Consider the following 19876-nt stretch of genomic DNA (forward strand, 5'->3'; position numbering starts at 1 on the left):
GTATTACACTTCTTCAGAAAAAGTAAAACGAAAATTTCTTTCGGAATTTCTTTCAGTTTTCAAAGTCGAATTGATATTTCTTTGTAATTATTTGTTTTTCTAATATTTCTAATCAGTTTCTGTAGCAAAAACTTCAAATATGCTTTAATATAAAAAATGCTGTTCAAATTAAAATCAGAAATACAGAATTATTAATTATTTTTGGAATTAATAAATTACACGGAATCTGAAGAACCTAAAATGAAATCGTTCGGAATTGTATCTACGGAATTGAAACCATTCCGAACAAAATGTGTGACAGGCCTGATTGTTTCCGTTAAATTTACGTTCTTACAGATTTTTAATATACGACTGCTATGAAAATCTCGCAAATACATTGTAGATAAACCATTTTGCCTTAAGAAAAGTGTTTATGTAGATAAACCAAAAAAAAAAATATGAATAAATCGCAAACAATTCAACATTTTGTTTAGAAATTCATACCATAGGAAAAGAGCATCACAGGAAATAGTTTGGCATCAAAAACTCATTTTTACAAAATCTGCAGATAAACCATTTTGGATAAACGCCGTCGATATATTGTCAAAACACCATTACATTCAGAAAAACTCACTGTTTGGTGCGCTTTATGGGCCGATGGAATCATTGGTTTTTACAAATTATAGTAAATGGTGAGAGGTATAGAGACATGCTTACTTAATTAGAAGGCATTAGTATTGCAGACATATGGTTTCCGCAGGATGGTGCCACATATCACACAGCTCAAGAAATGATCCTGTTATCTGGCCATCTCGTTCATGTGATTTGACGGCATTAGATTATATTATCTTGGGATATGTAAACTTCCAGGTCTAAACAGATAAACCAGAAACGATCGAGCACTTAAAATCGAATATACAACGCGTTATTGACGAAATACAGACTAATTTACTGCGAAGGGTGTGTGAATATTAAACCTTCAGTTAACGCCAGGTACACGTTAGACGCGGCGGCCATATGCCCGAAATCATATTTATATTATTAAATAGATATTAAAACGGGGTTTTCTGATTTATTTCAATTTAAAGTTCTCCGCCTCTTTAAATAATAATTCAAATTTCTTAAGAATTTCCACAGAAAAAACTATTATTTTGTTAAAGATTTAGCACTACTAAAGTGCTAAAATAAGTTTTGATACAGTTCTTATTATAAGGTTTGTATATATTGGATCTGTGCTTTAAACGTTATTTATTCAATTATAATAGTAGGCTAGAAATCACATTAAGTTTTAAAACTTCATCCGCAATCCCACCATTATTGGTATGGTGGTGTATACCCTACACAATGATTCAAAACATGTAAAAAAAATGCATTCTGATAAATAATGTAATTCTTTTTAGATGGATAATTTTAATGATTTAACATAAAATTTTCCTTCATAGGTCACTACTGGCATCAATGACTTGGATAAGAACGAAGTCAACATTATTTCGGGAGCCTTGGAACTGCGCAAAAAGACTGTAGCCGATGTTATGACACATATCGATGATGCCTTCATGCTGCCCCTCGATGCTACATTAGATTTTGAAACGGTTTCCGAAATCATGAAATCCGGTTTCTCTCGTATACCTGTTTACGAATGCGATCGTAAAAATATTGTAACTCTGTTGTATATTAAAGACTTGGCATTTGTTGACCCCGACGATAATACACAATTGAGAACATTGTGTGAATTTTATCAAAATCCCGTACATTTTGTGTTTGAAGATTATACGCTGGATGTAATGTTCAATCAATTTAAAGATGGTACCATCGGACATTTGGCTTTTGTACATCGCGTTAACAATGAGGGTGATGGTGATCCATTCTATGAGACAATTGGTTTGGTAACACTGGAAGATGTAATCGAAGAATTGATTCAGGCAGAAATTGTTGATGAAACCGATGTGTTTGTAGATAATCGCACTAAAGTTAAACGTAATCGTAATAAGAAACAAGATTTTACTGTATTTGCTGAACGTCGAGAAAATCAAACTATACATATTTCGCCCCAATTAACATTAGCTACTTATCAGTACTTAAGTACTTGTAAGTATAATATAGACCAGACCATTGTATTGTTTTCAAAAATTACCTGTTTATTTTTAATTTGTTGCAGCTATTGATGCTTTTAAAAAGGAAATTATATCGGAGCAAATCTTGCGTCGTTTACTTAATCAAGATATTGTTCACAGTATAAAATGTAAAGGTAAAGAGAAAGATGATCCTAGTCTTTTCATATTCACACAGAGTAAACCTGTTGATTTCTTTGTACTTATCTTGGAGGGTCGCGTTGAAGTAACGGTGGGCAAGGAAAGTCTACTCTTCGAAAGTGGCCCTTTCACTTATTTTGGTACTCAAGCTTTAATTCCCAATGTTGTTGTGGGTAAGTCTTTAGTTTATATTTAATTACTAAAATAATTGATTGATTAATTACACATTTTCTTTTATTTATTTTTTCAGATTCTCCCTCACAAATGGGTTCCTTGCAGTCTTTGAATTTGGACTCTAAAACTCGTCAAACTTTTATTCCTGATTATTCAGTACGAGCTGTTTGTGATGTTGTTTATATAGCCATTAAGCGTAGTTTATATCTGACTGCCAAAAAGGCTACTTTACTAGAGAAAACTCGTAAAGCTGGCACTGAACCCAATAGTGTTGATATTGATGATGAAGTTGAAAAGGTAAGTTTAATATCAGGCATTATTCGAATTTATAATATTGAAAAATATTCTTCAATATTGGCATTTGTATTTTTAGCTTATACAAATTGATAAAGAAATCGTTTGAAAAGAAGTATTTGCAAGAACTTTAATAATATGGAAATTTCGTGTTCAAGATTTCTTATATGTATATTTTAATTGAAAAAGATTCAAGATTTATTCAAATAATGAAGGTAGTTTATCTAATAAATAATAGCTCTGTTCATTTACTCTCCTACTAAATACTTGCTAAAAAAAAGTTAAGTAAAAATTTATGCAATTTGTCTCTCAAATATTCAAAAGATGTAAATGAACACTTTAACTGTTTTTGTAATTTTGGATATAAATAAGAAAGAAAGCTTCTAAAATGTACGTAAAATTTATATTACATTTAAAATGTTATCGGAAGTTAATTGCTTTTATTTAAAAATACACAATCAGCTCAATTATGAATATAAATTCCCCGGGAGTTTTTTCCCATTTTTCCTACTCAAATTCAATGGGAAAAAACTCCCGGGGAACAAAGTCCCGAGGAATTTTGTATTCATTATTAGGCTGTATATGAAACTGACTGACAATAACATAAACAAAGATTAGGTTAAGTAAACAGGCAACCTTCTAGTAGAAGCCGGAAAGAGAACAGCACACTTGGGTACATACAGTAGGTCCCTTTGTGTTACCTGAAAAGAAATAAGAAAAGATTGAGATGAAAAGAGAAGAGGAAAATCAGATAGAATAAGAGTAGAAGAAATATAGAGAAGGAGGTCAGAAGAGGAGAATAGTGTGTTCCAGTCATTTGATAGATACTAGGTCATCCGTGGAGATAACCGTATCTAGCGTCGGTAGTCAATTTCTATTCCATAAAAAGGCATTGATGCATTCTAACTTCATGTCCGATAGTTCAGAAGGACTATTGAAGGTATGATATCCCAGAAACCTGACATAAACACAAAATGCTGTCACTTATCTTACTGGATAATTGTTGCACGTAGAAAACATAACCGAATTTATTGCTAATCAAATGATTCAGTCTAAATAAACAAATATTTCTGCGGTGGCTGAAAAATTTTAGATGGTGTGACAAATATTACTTTACTTAAATTATAATTTGTCTGTATCAACTGATTTTCTGTTGCTAGTATCGAAAAAATCTGTATAATGGAATCATTTGATTGACATTTCCCGACAACATTTTTTCTGGAATTGCCGCGAAATTTGTCCGGATTAGGAATGTACGGCGACAGTTTGTGTTGTTAAAAAGAAACAATAAACATTTTGAAACATTTATAAATACTACCCACTTCTGTTTAGTACTGAGTTCATATTATTTGTTCAGATTACACTAGTTTACAAATCAAACATTTTTGTTTGCTCATGGAATGAAACTTATATTTTCGAGAAGAGCTATTGACGCTAGTTAATTGACCATTTTTTGTTTCCCTTCTATACGTCCAAATTTTGAGATATATGGGTTTTTATTTTTCCCCTGACCTGAGTACTACTAATGCACACTCGGTACACTACACCGAATTGTGGTAATTAGGTATTCACATCGTTTTTGGGTACATAACACTCTGGCGAAGCTACTAGATACTTTCATCAGAGTTGTATTCTTTTGACAAATTCCAAAAAAAATTAACGGGAAAAAAATAAATACTCTTTAAAAGTACATCTTTCCTGTAGATAAACGTTAATAAATCGCTATTAAATACAAAACTCTAAAGTAAAAACTATTTTAAAATGTCTTCTGGAAAGTGTAAAATAAACCCAGACCATTTTTGTTTTATTTGCGGAAAAATTATTCAGTCAAATCAAGGTTTTCCTATAACACAAACACTGCAAAATGCTTATTTACATTAAAAAATTTCGTAAAAGCTTTAGATAAGACAAAACCAGCATTTCAATATTTATGCAGCGTGTTCCCAAGTCTTTCCGAGGCTAAACTAAAAGAAGGCATATTTGTGGGTCGTCAAATAAGAAACATTTTGGTTGATACCAAATTTGAGTGTCTATTAACCGACGTTGAAAATGCAGCATGGAATTCTTTTAAACTTGTTGTTCAAGAATTTTTGGGGAATAAGAAAAGTCAAAATTACAGAGATATTGTTGTGAATTTATTACATAATTTTGAACTGATGGGTGTAAATATATCCCTCAAAATTCACTTTTTACATTTTCATGTGGATTTTTTCCCGGAAAACCTCGGACACATGAGTGACGAACATGGAGAGCGTTTCCATCAAGATTTGAAGATTTTCGAGAGGAATTATCAAGGTTTTTGGGATCAGAATATGCTAGGAGACTACTGTTGGAGTGTCGTGAGGGAGACAAATGAAAATAATTATAAAAATAGAACTAAAACACTTCACTTTTAATTTTTTTGTACTAATTTAATGTAAATTTGTATATGTTTCGTTTTTAAGAAATATATCAAAAGTTTGACGTCCAGGATTTTTTTAATATTTTTTCCGAAGTTAGAAGACCTAATTACACAAATCCCCATATGTTTCAATTCATGAGCAAAAACATTGTAAACTAGTGTTATTAGTCATCTATCCAGCATAGTTGTCAAATATGTTCAAAATGATATGATCTTTTTTGTATAATAAAACTTTTTAGCTACCAACTTGAGGAAACATTTGAAACAAATGCAATACAATGCAGTCTATTGTAAGATCAAACCTGTCTGGTACAAATGAAATTCAAACACTGAAGAAAGCGGAATATATAAAATAAATTGTGTTAAATAGATACGCAAATTGTTTCAGTATTGTGTTTCTGCTTAAATTCAGTTTTAATACTTATAAATCTCACTTACAAGATGTTTAAATATTTTTAAATTTATTTTATTAATTAATAATTGTTAATTTTGTATTTATCTTATTGCAGTTACTACATTCATTACATGACGATGATCGACCGAATCATATACGTGGTAGCCAAAGTATCCGCAAAACTTCAGCAGTTGGCAGTAATACAGCGTCACCTTCATTTAATGTAAGTTTCCATTTAACACTTCTCTAAATATCAATAAATAAATAAATCAATATCCAAATAGGACTTTTCACAGCAAAGTCGTAGTATAGCCGCTGCCACTACCCAACACAATTCACAGGGAAGCAACAACGATGTTGTATCGCTTAGTAGTCTTATGACTTCAGAAGCGGCTGCCATTGACTACAATACCATTGAACATCATGGTGATAGACAGAATGGGGAAAAGGTAAATAATAATGATGTTGTCACCACACCGCTGTTGCCCAAACCAGATCTAAAGCACAATAATACCAATTCAAAATAACAGGAGCCAATTTAACAGCAGCCTGCGTTGCTGTTAACATTGTTCAATAAATATTTAATAAGGTTTGCTTAAGAAACAAACTTTTTTAAGCCGAACAACAACCAGTTATGCACTTCAAACTTAAAGAAACCTTCCCCTCCTAACTAACCCCTTATTATTATGTATACGTATAGTTTTCAATTAAAACCTTATTACTAGCTATAAAACATCAACAACAAACTAAATTAAATTAATTTGAAATTTTAAAGTAGTGTGTTAAATGAAATGATACAACAAGAGTCTTCGTATTTGTCTATAATTATTTCAAATATATACTAATGTCTAAAGCCCCTATCTACCCTTTTCTCTTTTATATGTAAAACAAAACAACAACAAAAAATACCAAGCAATCGTTTAAAACTTGAACTTCCTGTTTTTCTTTTAAGTTAGAAAAAAATATGTGATTTATATTTGATTTAAAAAAAAAATAAAAAAAACTAATATTTTTTAGAGCAACCAAAAGATTAAAACTAAACGAAAATTGAAAATCAAAAAATATAATATACATAGAACATAAAGGTTATGATAATAATTATGACATTTAATTATAAATTAAAATATATATGTATAATATTATATCTTATTTCAAATTTAATACCTCATTGCGTACAACAACGTTTCTTTTTTTATATATAAATATATATGTATGTATACAACACACGGAAGAAGACACACCATATATAAAAATATAAAACACGAAGAAAAGTATATTAAATTTGTACGTGTTTGCAAAACAAAAATACTTATTTATGTACTTAAGCATATACACAACAATTATTATTATTACAATTACTATTATTATTACTATTATATAAATTCATAAGTATGTATAATTAATTATTCAAGTTTTAAAACAAATTTATTTCGTTCATTTATTTCTTTATCTGTTATCAAATATACTTTAGTTTATAAATATGTGCCTGCTTTTGTTGAAATGTTAGTTATTTATAAAATAATTAATTTATTTTCTTCTGCCTACATATTTACTATGTTTTCGTACTTGTTAGAATTACAAGATTTAGTCATTCAGAATTTACAGGCAAGCTTTTGCTGTACTCAATAAAATTTATAAAACTAAGTAACAGTGATAGAAGCAAAAACAACGATAAAATATTAATGCTATTTTAATTTAAAATACGATGTATGTCTAGCTTATTCCACTAGCCTTTTTTAATTCTGCCTAATGCCTTTTAATCTGTCAAGTACGGAAACACATCTGTTATTACCTATGAATTTTATGTTTTTATTTTCTATTCACAAAACAAAATGTGTTACTATTTAATATTTCTTTAGCATATGGTAAAAATTATTTGATATATTTGTTTAGATATACAAAATACATATATTTAGAAAATTTGAATTAATGTGTTATTTTTAAAAATAATTTTGTATTGGACCGGCTTACCAATATATTTAAAAATATCTCTACTGAATTCGAGGCAATTCAAGTTTTACAGAATTAAATTATTCCGGCATGTTCTGACACTCGCATCTCGCATAATATTTGCGTTTGTAACTTGAACTCGCAAAAACTGATTTTCTGTAAATGGTAATCACAAGACTATTGGCAGAAGAAACAAAATTAAGAATTAATTCAAGTAAATAACATTTCATTTTATTTGATTCAAAAATCGCAAGTAACATTTTTTTACAATTTTTATTAAAAATATGAAATTTAAAAAATGTTCGTTAGTTTTATTAATTTTGTATGACCATTGTTTTTTATGCACTGCCGATTAAAATAAGAAGCTGATGAAATAATTGGTCTGTTCAATAACAAAAAACTATTACGAATTATCACAAATTGTTTATAAATTTTCCAGTTTTTCAATACAAATTTAAAATGTTTGTGTGAAAATTTGTAATAATTCGTAATAGTTTTTTGTTATTGAATAGACCAAATATGAAAAGAATAATTTTTTTTATTTTTCCTAAAATTATTAGCGATTAGAAGAATGCAGAGGCAAATCACAAGAAAAACGCGTGCGCTTCAGAACATGCAGAAACAACTTTAGCGATTTAAAAATCACATTAGATTTGACAAACGCGCGAGTTTCAGAACATACCTGATTATAAATTATGTATTTAGGATTTATTCACTCCAAATCTTGTGTATTTTCATTTCATTTTAAGGGCTTACAACAAAACAGAAGACGATATATTTTTTCCTAACCTAAAACCAAATATTTAGGCCTGTCACAGAATTTCATTCCGATCGAAAGTGGAACTAATTCCGTATTTTGCTTTTTTAGAAAAAGTAAAACTAAAAATTCTTTCGGAATGAAACCATTTTCAGTTTTCAAAGTAATTATTCGTTTTTCTAAAATGTTTAATCAATTTCTGTAGCAAAAACTTCACTTTTGTTTTAATATAAAAAACGTTGTCAAATTAATATCAGAAATACAAAATTATTAAATATTTTTTAAATTAACAAATTACAAGGAATCTGAAGAACCAAAAACGAAATTGATCGTAATAAAACTACGGAATTGAAACCATTTCGAACAAAACGTGTGACAGGCCTTATTTTTTTTTATAAAAATCTTTATATTTTTATTCCAATATTTCGTTACAAACTTTGAAATATGTATTTGTCTTATAAAGATTTTTTAAAAAAAATAACCTTAAGCTTACATAAGTATTTTATAAAAGTTTAGCAAAAAGGTCAAACATAATATATACCCTAATAGTACACTGTATTAATTTAATGTAAGCACAAAATGGTTCACTCCCATGCCCTTATGTAGTAGTTTTGAAGGATTTTATCTGCAGGTGTTTAAAATATCGATGTTCACACTTTTGAACATTAATTTAAAATAATCTACAAACTATCTTTTATTAAAAAAAAGTCCAAAAACTCTAAATTTATTTTAATTTAAAAACATTGGGACAGTTTTTCACTTTGGAAATGCATTTGAAGGGTGTTGAAAACAAAAAAAGTCCGAATTTGGCATTTGCAGCAAATTGATTGAGAGCCATACAATTGTTTTGGAAAACTGTTTATGCTTCACTTTCTATATTTTATCAATAATAGGTTTATTTTCTTTCAAAGAAAGCCACTTATCTGCCTTTCATTGCCACCTGATATTAAAAAATGAGAAATTGTTCCAGATGCAAATAGAAAAATTAAAAATAATTTATCGTATTTCTTCTTTTGTTAATATTTTGAAAAAACTAAAGGTCATATTTTCAAATAATTTTGTAAATTATTATGACAAAACATTCAAAATTAGTCCTGAAACACCTGTCAGCCTTTTACATTGTCTATTCATATACCAATATATTCCAAAATATCAACACTGATTCCGAAGTCACATGTTGGCACCTCGTAACTGATAATGTAATTCATTTCACCGTTTTTTATCCTTTGCGAAAATGTGAACTTTCGATGCGTTTGTACAAAATTTCGGAAGGTTAAAAAACATGATGAAATGATTTACTTTATTATGTATGCTGCTGTTGTGTTTATTATACAATCCGTTCAAAGCTAGTTAAAATAGTAAGAACTGTCAAGCAAACGAATAAACCAATTGTTTATTTGTCAAAACTTTAGCAAAACAGTTTTCCTTGCAAATTTTGTTTTGTTAACTATTGATCAAATATATCAATAATCGCTACCACTTTTTACCATTTGCTCTAAGTATTTCTGTTATATTTTTTTTTTTCTTCTACATATTTTGATATTTTACCTTTACTTTAATTAATTTTAAGCTTATACGCCTTTAGTCTTGTGTCTTGTTTGCTAAATATATTATTGTTGCTGTAAAAACCTTAAGATTATAAATCTTATATTATTTTTATTATCATTTTTATTATTGTTTATTTTGTTAAAATAAAATCTAAATTTATAACGAATTTAAAAAAAAAGCTACTTAAAAAAAATACAATTATTTTTTGTTTATAACAAAACTGCATTATTAGAATAATGTTTAATAGAATATAAAGTGTAATTAAAAAATTTGTTTTCCTAAAAAATTATAAAAAAAAACAATAACAAGTCGCAAATAATATTAGTTAATTTAAAAATTCAGCTTTAATGAATAACGAACAAATGCTGAAAAAAATATGAATAATTAATTTTTTTTTTGTTAAATTTAAATGAACATTTTTTAATGTATTTTAAATAGGATTTAAAAAATAAAAACTAATAAATATTTGTTGCCTGCGTTAAGTATATGTAATATTAATTTAAATAAATAAAATGTTTAATTCACAATGAAACTTTTCACTTTTATTTTTAACGTAACAGTGGATCTGATTGGAAAATAAATGGTAATTAATAGAAAACTAAATCGTTCATATGTTTTATGCCTTAAATATATAAAAATTGTTAAAACAGGTAAGAGAACTATGTTCGGCTGTGTCGAATCTTATATACCCTTCACCAAATTTTACTTCAAAATAAAAATTTGAAATATTTTTAGGTAAACAAATATTTTTTTTTCTTACAAAGTAGTTTTTCATTTTTTGGAATAAAAATGTTTTCGAATTGTTTTTTTAAATTAAATTTTTTTTTAATTTAAATATTTTTTTTTTTTAATTTTTTTTAACATTTAGCGAAAAAAACTTTTGGTGAAAAAAAATTCAGGTTACAAAATAGTTTTTCCCATTTTGACCCATTGTAGGTCCAACTTACTATGGTCTTATATACGTCGTTGCAAAGGTCTTTGAAATATCTATCATTAGATATCCATATTGTCTATTTTAATGACTTAGTAATCCAGATATAGGTCAAAAATCTAGGTTATCCTGGTTTTTTCCTTATATCTCAGCCATTTGTGGACCGATTTAATAGCAACCGAGCCGGAAGAATTTCGGAGATATGATTTCAACAGACGGACATCCGCTATCTATAAGGATCCAAAATATCTATATCGGAAAATTATATTGTGGAAATTATGGAATACCACCCGTCACAAAGGTGAAGGGTATAAAAATAGGTGTCTCAACGGGCTAAGTTGATATAAAGGTATAAAGTAAGATTAAATATTGTGTTAACTAATTATTCATTGAATTGTTAATTATTATTCAGGTGTAAATCATTTTAATATAAGTTTATTGGCTTCAAGAGGCTTTTTATATTACTGTTTCAAATAAATAAAATAAATCATAATAAATTATAATAAAAATGAACTTAAGCCTAATTAAAAAATTTACTTTCAAATTATATATATAAAAAAGTTCGAATAATTACCAAAAATCTATAAAATAAAATTTTAATTTACTTTCAAATTAATAATAATAAAGGTAAATACTTTTATCCCCCAGATGACAATACTGTTATTCAGGCTGAGAAATGTCGATTACGGAGGATATTAAATATTTGAAGAGAATTGATGAAAAAACTTCAGCTCGTATTTTACGGTTAGTCAAGCGGTTATTAAAACCCTCAGAAATAATAATGTTTAATCTTGAAACGTTTTACAATGTAAAAAGGAGATAAATCCCTACTCCCATTACAAATATCTTGAGATGATATGGGTCCCAGGCCATCATGGCATCACGCTATATCGCCCTGGAAAAATTCCCTTAGTTTAAGAATGAACATGTCAGAAACTATACAGTCGGCAAAACAACAGACATTCTATGGGGAAATCCAAATCAAAAAAACCAAGGGAGACTAGTTAAGGTGTTAACTGGACAATCATTGTTGGAATCTCATCTAGCCCATATGTTTATATCCAACTACACGATCAGTAGAGCGAGTGAAGAGGACAGCAAAAAAAAATGTATCAGTCCAATTATGAATAAAAAATTTCCCGGGAGTTTTTTCCATTGAATTTGAACTTCCGGGGAATTATTATTCATAATTGGGCTTCATATGTTTCGTCGATATCGATAATGCACGAGATACAGTTTTCGGATTTAAGAAAAGTTTGTTTTAGTGCAACAAATACTTATTTTATATTTTTATAAATTTTCAACGAACATGCCAAACATCTTATTTCTAGTCTATATGTTTTCTAAAAGTAAGCAATAAAAATCATTTTTCACAGTTATTATTGGTATGTAATTTTTTTATTTCTATTAATTGGTTGACATAAACATTAATAAATCGAAATGTATTCGAAAAGTACTCTAATGTATTAAAAATGTTTGCAATTGCAGTTGATGTATGTTATATTTCTTTACATCAGTTTTCTTTGTTTCAGATATTTTTGTAATTAATTTTTGCTGATATATTATTACATATATTATTGTATGTATTGTGTATATATAAATTGTTTCACGATGAAATTTTTGCAGTCCAACTCGTTATTACTTGTTTAAACCAAATTTAAGTGGTTAAATGAATACACACAATGGACTTTGTAGTTTAGGTTTTATTTCAATTGTTTGCTGAATGTTGTTGATGATTTAGCATAGTATAGAAGAAGGCTGCTGTTGAGAATATATCGATTAAGTGTCCCAGCGTTATCGAGGCAACATTGGTCGTGACAAACGTGGCTGTTAGAATTTTAGATAAGGTTGGCAGATCGGGTTATTTTTATATGTGGAGGATGCTAGAAAAGTTCTTAAGATCAATTTTTTTTAATAAAAGAAAAACAAAAAATATTAAAAACAAAACACATTTTTAAATAAATGTATAAAAAAAATTTAAATAATATACTACAAATATTTGTAAAGGAAAAAAGAAAGAATTCTTTTTTTTGAAATTAGAAAAAACCCTAACATTTGTAATAGCGCAACAATAAGAAAATATTAATTGAAATATTTTTAACGTAAAATATACATATTTTTAGGGAAATTTGCGAAAATTATTGTTTGTACATAAAATAAAAATATTTCAATAAATATTACTTTACTCATTGCTTAATATTGAAATATAATTTGGTAAAAGTTTTGCTTTAAGTTCTCAAATACTAAGCAAAATTTATGTCTATACATGTGTATAATAATTGTCGATTTTGTTCTTATATCGCAATTATTATTGAGAGGTTTGAACTATGTATGTTTTCTTCTGAAGATGGGAAAAATACGATGTTACTTTATGTGTGTGCATCAGCCTAAAAAACCATATTTGATAATTATATAACATCAAGTAGAAATTTGATGATAAAATGTGATCTGCAATAAAAATAAATACCGCCACCTTAATAACGACGTCGATCACGGCTACGTGAACGCCGTCTATCACTGGATCTGTTGCTGCGACGATGATCTCTATCCCTGTCACGGTCACTTTGTCGGTTGCGTTCTCTTTCGCGCTCTTTTTCTCGTTCCAATTCCCGTTGCTTAAGACGTTGCTTTTGCTCTTCTAAACGTTTTTGACGGAGTATTTCCTTTTCAGCAATCTGAAAATCAATCATACACATAATGAATTTTAAATAGATAATAGATTTTTATAAAGTTTCAATAACTTACCTGTTCTGGTGTTAATGGTAGCCAATAAATACATGGTGTGGCTTTAGTCTTACGAAATAGATCGTCTAATAGTCTTAATGGGGGATCTTCCTTTTTCTTTTGTTTTCGCACTAAAATTAATTAATTGTTAAAAATATTAAAATAATTGTTTTTAGGCAAAGTTTTAAAGAAAATACCTGGTGATAAGGTGTTACTTCGAATATCTCTTTCACGTCTTTGTCTGCGTTCCTTTTCCCGGTCAATTCTTTCATTTTCTCGGTTTCTGGACATGTTGCGATCCCTGCTATTACGTTCCCTGCTACGATCTCGACTGCGATCACGGCTGCGTTCCCGTCGTCTATCCACATCTCTGGTTACCTTCTCACGATCCAAATTCTCCTTCTTACCAACATCCCATTCGCGCACTGGTCGAGAGCCCTTCAAAAAATAAAGAATTATTTAATATATTTATTAAGATTCAGCAACCCAGCCACTTGGTCATTATCAGTTACAAACTATAATAGTAAAACACACAGAAAACAAAAGCAATATGTGTGTGTATTATTTTCTTATTATTACAAAGTTTGTTATTATTAAGGTATGAATCAAAAAAACATCAAATTAAAAAAAAACCTGTTTAACCGAAAAAGCTTTGTTAAAGAAGAACAATTAAAGATGTTAATGGATGTTTCATAAGAAAAAAAAATAAATAGATTTTGATATTTTATTTTGATTTATATTTTACCTTTCATTTTTTCAGAATAATGAAATAAATCGTCCCCTCAATAAAACAATAGTGTATAAGCATTAGAGTTAATTTCAAAAATTTGATTTGCGGGTAGTATCATAATTTTCTGAAGGTTTATGCGTAAATAAACGCACCTAAAGACGCGGATTTTGAGCACATTTGTCGGTAGAGCAAAACGGTTGAATATATTGCAAATATGATTTCACCAGTCGATTCTGCATCAAAAATTAATACAATTGATGTTTTTGAATCCTTAAAAATAGTTCCAAAAACCCACAAAAATAAAAATAAAAAAATAATTGGGAAAAAATTTAGAAATTTTTTTATTAGTTTGTCTTAACAAATGTTTTGCCTCATAACTACCGTTTTGATAAGCTTAAAATGCCTTTTCATCGTGCATGTTGTTTTGCATTTTAGGTGACGATATGTATGTTAAGAATTGTATACTAAATCTTCGCAATTTTGAATTTGTTTAAGATTTTAGGAGTCTAAATTTAGCAATTATATTTTATACTTTACGAAATATTCTCAAATGCAACATTGTCTATAAAATAAGTAAATATTTTCAAGATTTAGAAAATATATTTGGTTAAAATAGGTTAACCGTCTTAAAAAACTGGTTTTACAAAAAACCGAAAAGTTAAAGAAAACCGAATCCGGTCGAGTTTACAACAATGAATAAACCGGTCGACTAGTTTTTGGGTTTGGATTCTCTAGTTATTATCCTGTAGTCCACAATGGCAATAGCAGCATGTATGTTTTTGATGTATTTTTTATCCTTGTGTTTTCAATGTATTCTTTAAAATATTACATAGTAAAAATGAACCTAAAGCCAATAAATTTAATTCTAACATAAACATGAAAATTCATTCCTGAGTCAAGATGCTTGACGGATTGGTATTTCTGGTAGAATGATTGAATGTGAAGGTATAAATCTTTCATAGACTGGGATTTAAATATATTTATTTCTGTCGGAGCCGGTAACAGAACATCGCGTTGGCAATGAAACGAATGATCTTCATGTTATCGACTGACTTCGATGAACTCTTGTTCTTTTTCCCCCAATTTTTTTTTTAACCAAATTTTTTTTCAAATTATGGTTGTGTTCGTAAATGCAGTAATATTGCATCACTGCAGCATGTTAAAAGTTTAGCGTTCGAAAAAAGCCAGTATTGCTGTACGTCAAACGTTTTTTAATGCAAATTTTTGGCAGTGATGCAGCAAATTTGTGCAACCAAAGCATCATTTAGTTATCTGTTGCAAAAGTTTGCAGGTAGTGGCATCAGTGATGCACTTTGGTGATGGGTATATAAGATTCGGAATAGCCGAATACAGCTATCTTACTTGTTTATTATTATTTTAATCTACACAAAATCTTCCTACAGTCATGTATGATTAGACAGTTGTTCTTTAAATTATCTCTCCCAATATTAATAGCAGATTTTCTTCATTTCAATTTGACAGTGAAATTGTGTTGTGACAAACGATCTAATCAGAAATCTAGTGTAAAACATCAATGGTATACATTTGCCTTCAAATGTTGTGATTTCAACATAATAAATTAAAATAATAATAATTTGATTCCGGTAAGACTCATGAAGATTACTTTTGGATTCATCAATTGTTTTTATAAATTGCAGTTGCTTTTTTATGTTGGAGAAAACAAAATCGTTGATCTTACCTTTTTATCATCTTCATGACGCTCCCTACTCCAGCCCGATCCAACTAAAAGGTTGTCTTTATTAGTTTCTTGCCCAAATTTAGGCGCATCTTCTTTAGTTGACTCGATAGCTTTAAGCATATCATTTTTGATACCAAAATCAACATTTAAACATTTTGGATTCGAAGCAGGCCAGCGTACACCATGTAATGCATGGCGGGTTTCAATGGCTTGACTGAAAAGGATAATTTTATAAATAAATTAGAATTGATTTGTTTTGGTTTAATATCCTCCCCTAAAAATATATAATTGCAACTTTATTTTAAAAGAATATCTCTTCTTATTTTCGCTTAAACTAATGTATTTTTATTATTTCAAACATAATTATACCAAAGTTCTGACAATATAATCATTTAAACAAAGCTATTACTGGGGTTTCTAAAGACTCACATGTATCCTCTTAATAATTGGATAAATATTATTTTCGATTTAAAATAAGAGTTTAGGGGAGTCCGTTATTATATGTAATTGTAAATAAAATATATACTTACTCCTCCGTTTCGTATTCGACATAGCATTTGGATTTAATGCGATCGATCCAAAAGCCATTTTCAACGATTTTACCCGTACGTACGAGTAAACCCTTTAACTGCAAAACAGTAAAAGGGCGTACTAAATTTGTTATGTACAAGACACTGCTGGATTGATTTCGGGCCGGACTAGGGGAACGTTGTATGGAGGCGGGTACAGCACCAACACCTGGAACAACCTGAACTTGGCGATTGTTTTCTTTTAAAGACTTTATAACTAGTTTGGAGGTTTTTTCCAGTTTCTCTACGGAATCACGACGTCGCTCCGGCTCCGGTGTTGGTGACTGTTCGCCTTCTTCGCGTTCTGATACCAATTCCTCAACTTCCGAAGAGGACTCTAACTGCACATCGCTCAACGGCACTGGATGAACGTCGGCAATGAGAGTCTTCAACGAATCTGTAGAAATGGCCAGAATTTGTTCTTTGCTCTCAGTGGCTTTCTTAGTAATCCAACGGCGTTTGCGGGTTGTTGTCGTATTCGCGTTGACGTTGTGGCGACCTGTATCAGCTGCTGCAGTAGTATTAGAGGATTCATTAGTTTTACCGTCTTGAGTGTTGTTTACCTCCTCCGACTTGTGATGATCCTTGGGGTCATCCTTAGTAGCTGCTGTTGAACCTTCTACCGAGTGACGTTTCAAAATGCGTTCCCTCACCTCAGTTCTGGGGTTGATTTTGTCATCTGTTTTATTGGCTTTCTCAACAACTTCACCCTCTTCCGGTTCGTCATCGTCATTATCATTTTCGCATTTCTTTGTGGTTTGCTGTTGATCTTTTCTCTCACTACTATTGCTACGCGACCGTGGTGAATTGTCACGAGTATGAAGTTTGACTTCATCTTGGTCATCCTTGTCATGAATTTCATTTTTGTCGCTTTTAACCGAAGAACGAGATTCATCATCATTCTCGTCTTTGTTGTTTTTGTCATCGTTAACGACTTGATTGACATTTTCCTTGGTTTCTTTCGGTTCCTCATCTTTTGTAGGACTAACATCATATTCTTTTTCATTTATTTTTTTTTGGTCGTCTTCATTGTTATTTTTCTTTTGTGGCGAAGCTTGTTTATTTTTTTCTTCATCTTTGGCATCTTCTTCATTGCCGGGCTTCTTACTGAGTGGTTTGTCAATGTCCTCCACATTGGATTCATTTTCACTATTAACCGTACCATTTTCTTCTTCGATTATAGTATTTATTTTATTATCCGGTGTGGTGTCACGTTTTGTACGACGCTTTGCGGGACTTGTACGCAGTTCCTTAACAGGAGTTCTCATACGCGAGCTACGCCTACGTTTAGATTCTGATCGTTCCTCACTAGAATCCCTTTCTCTTTCTCCGCCACTCTGTTCAACATCATCTCCAAGGGGTTTTTCATTTTTTAATTCACTATTAGATTCCGCATTCCTGTCATCCTCTGACACGGACTGGGACTTGCGGCGGCGATTTGTACGACGTGATGCCGGGGCTGGTGAAGACACATCTGTAGACTTTTTTCTTTCACTCCGTCTACGCATTATGTTAATTCAAAAAAACTCACTGAACCACAAATATGACCAACAATATTTCAGTTTAAAATAGGCAAAAACTATTTCAATATTTTACTTCACGTTTAATAAACAAAACTATGGTTTATTTCCAGTTTTTCTTGTGAAAATTCAATTAATGCTTTCACAAGCGGGGAACCATCTTTTTTTGTTCGGTACGTTCAGTGTAGGAAAAAACGAATATTTCTCAGTGCTACCACATCGCACGACGATTTCAGTTGTCATTTTGTACTAAAAATATATCAACTCTGTCTGAGTTTTTTCCTTTGCTCTACAGAGTTGTATTTTGCATTTGTTTTTGACACTTTCCACGACTGGAACATGATTCATGTTTGTCAAACAGACTCGTCAAACACGCCTATCTAAATTACATGGGTGTTTGACAAACACTATTAAGCAGGGATTTTTTACTCGTCGGACAAGTAAGGATTACACATGACTCGTTGTTCGACGGTTTGAAGGTGTTTTCTGCGACAGAATTTGGTTTGTGAATCTCAAAAAAAGCAGCGAAACGCAGCGAGAAACGCCATTTTTGGATTTTTAAAATAATTTCAAATTTCCTCGACACAATTTAGAAGGAAGAAGTTCGAATTTTAAAGTGTATTCAAAATTCTAAAAAAATATCAATCTAATTAATAACTTCAATATTTGCAAAGATATAAATTACAAATCAAGAGATAAGATATTCAGGGGCCGAATTACCGCATTCGATATCTAGTAAATTCGATCGTAATTTTCTGATTTGAGATTACGGCATTACACCACTATGGTGGTGTAGGTTATAATAAAATAACCTACTTTTAATAAAACTTTTTTGTATACTAATACAATTTTTTTTTATATTTTAATTTGAACTTTATATATATATAAAGGATGAAATTTTGACATTTAGTATAGAATATTTGGGTCTTTAACGCACTATTTTTTTAAAAGAATTTATTGGCAATCTTATAGGATATTAAAGGACATTTTTGATATCTTTTGATCCTTACAGGATAAAATAAAGATAATACGAAATATTTTACAACTCTTTTGTTATTTTGACATAACATTTGTCATTGTTGGATCAGCAGGAGTATTTTTAAATATTTTTTGAAAAGTGTACTTCTTGAAACTTTGAAGTCCTTTAAAAAGGACAGGATCACGAAATGAAAAACTGAAAACGCAGTTTTTCTACATTTAATTTATAGTTTCATACGTACATATATCATCCGGTTCGTGTCTAACGATTTTTTCTCTTTTTGTAGTACGGTGAATCATCATGTTTTATTAAAGATATTTCGATATAATTTGGTACATATAATTTTTTCGGCCCAAGGACGAAGCCTATTGAAACTGGCTGAAATCGGTCCATTATTTCACCTAGCCCCCATACAAATGTCCTCCCGAAATTGACTCTATCGGTCATAAATGTTTTATTTATGTAGGTACCTACACAAATATTGTTCCAAATAAGTTTTATATATACCGAATTCATGTCACCAAATTTTAAGCAGGGTCAAGTCCATTTGTCAGTCAGGTAAGGATTACACGTGTTCGTGTGAGGAACTGTTTGAAAAGGTTTTCTGTCGCAGAATTTGTTTGTTGATTGATGGGGCACTGGTGTGGTTATGTATGAAAAGGTATGAGGGATTGCACTCTTAAGACTATTGCACATCAAATCTAATTAATTTTGTCTACAATGTATGGTTCCATTTCAGATTTGTGGTCGTCTTCCGTTTTATAATCGAGATCAAGATATCCTTTTCACACTTATTCTTATGGAAGACGTAAAAGTTCCTCGTATAATTTCAAATGAGACCAAAAGTCTACTGGCCGGTCTTTTGGCAAAAGATTCTAAAACGTTTAGCTGGCGGACCTGGTGATGTGAAAGAAATTCATAATTTCGAAATTTACATACAACATAGCACATAAATATGTTTAATTTTTATTAAAA

General features: G+C 30.0%; 2 protein-coding genes across 3 annotated transcripts in view; one reads left to right on the forward strand and one right to left on the reverse strand.

Moving 5' to 3' along the window:
* The window catches only part of uex (metal transporter uex), a 55041-nt gene extending 44760 nt beyond the window's left edge, over nt 1-10281 (forward strand). For both annotated transcript variants that reach the window (XM_065499867.1, XM_065499866.1), the window contains 5 exons: nt 1422-2067; nt 2138-2404; nt 2482-2702; nt 5610-5717; nt 5779-10281. In XM_065499867.1, the coding sequence (XP_065355939.1) occupies nt 1422-2067; nt 2138-2404; nt 2482-2702; nt 5610-5717; nt 5779-6021 (1485 nt within the window). In that variant the 3' untranslated portion in view covers nt 6022-10281. The remainder of the gene's footprint in view (nt 1-1421; nt 2068-2137; nt 2405-2481; nt 2703-5609; nt 5718-5778) is intronic.
* A 1775-nt stretch (nt 10282-12056) lies between these two features.
* Acn (Acinus) lies at nt 12057-18101 on the reverse strand. Its single transcript, XM_065502653.1, has 5 exons — nt 16364-18101; nt 15834-16047; nt 13602-13842; nt 13426-13535; nt 12057-13355 (listed from the first exon to the last, which is right to left on the reverse strand). Exons 1-5 carry the CDS (start codon nt 17908-17910, stop codon nt 13155-13157), a joined length of 2313 nt encoding a protein of 770 aa, XP_065358725.1. The 5' UTR covers nt 17911-18101; the 3' UTR covers nt 12057-13154.
* Between the last annotated feature and the right edge of the window lie 1775 nt (nt 18102-19876).

Source organism: Calliphora vicina, chromosome 2 (genome assembly GCF_958450345.1).
Source record: "Calliphora vicina chromosome 2, idCalVici1.1, whole genome shotgun sequence".
Classification (NCBI taxonomy): domain Eukaryota; kingdom Metazoa; phylum Arthropoda; class Insecta; order Diptera; family Calliphoridae; genus Calliphora; species Calliphora vicina.

Bases quoted from the DNA above. Each gene is read 5' to 3' on its own strand.
- Acn (XM_065502653.1), bottom strand. From the start codon at position 17,910: ATGCGTAGACGGAGTGAAAGAAAAAAGTCTACAGATGTGTCTTCACCA. The intron at 16,048-16,363 runs GTAAGTATATAT...TATCCTTTTCAG, and splicing joins GTCGAATACGAAACGGAGGA to TCAAGCCATTGAAACCCGCC. The intron at 13,536-13,601 runs GTATTTTCTTTA...AATTAATTTTAG, and splicing joins AAGTAACACCTTATCACCAG to TGCGAAAACAAAAGAAAAAG.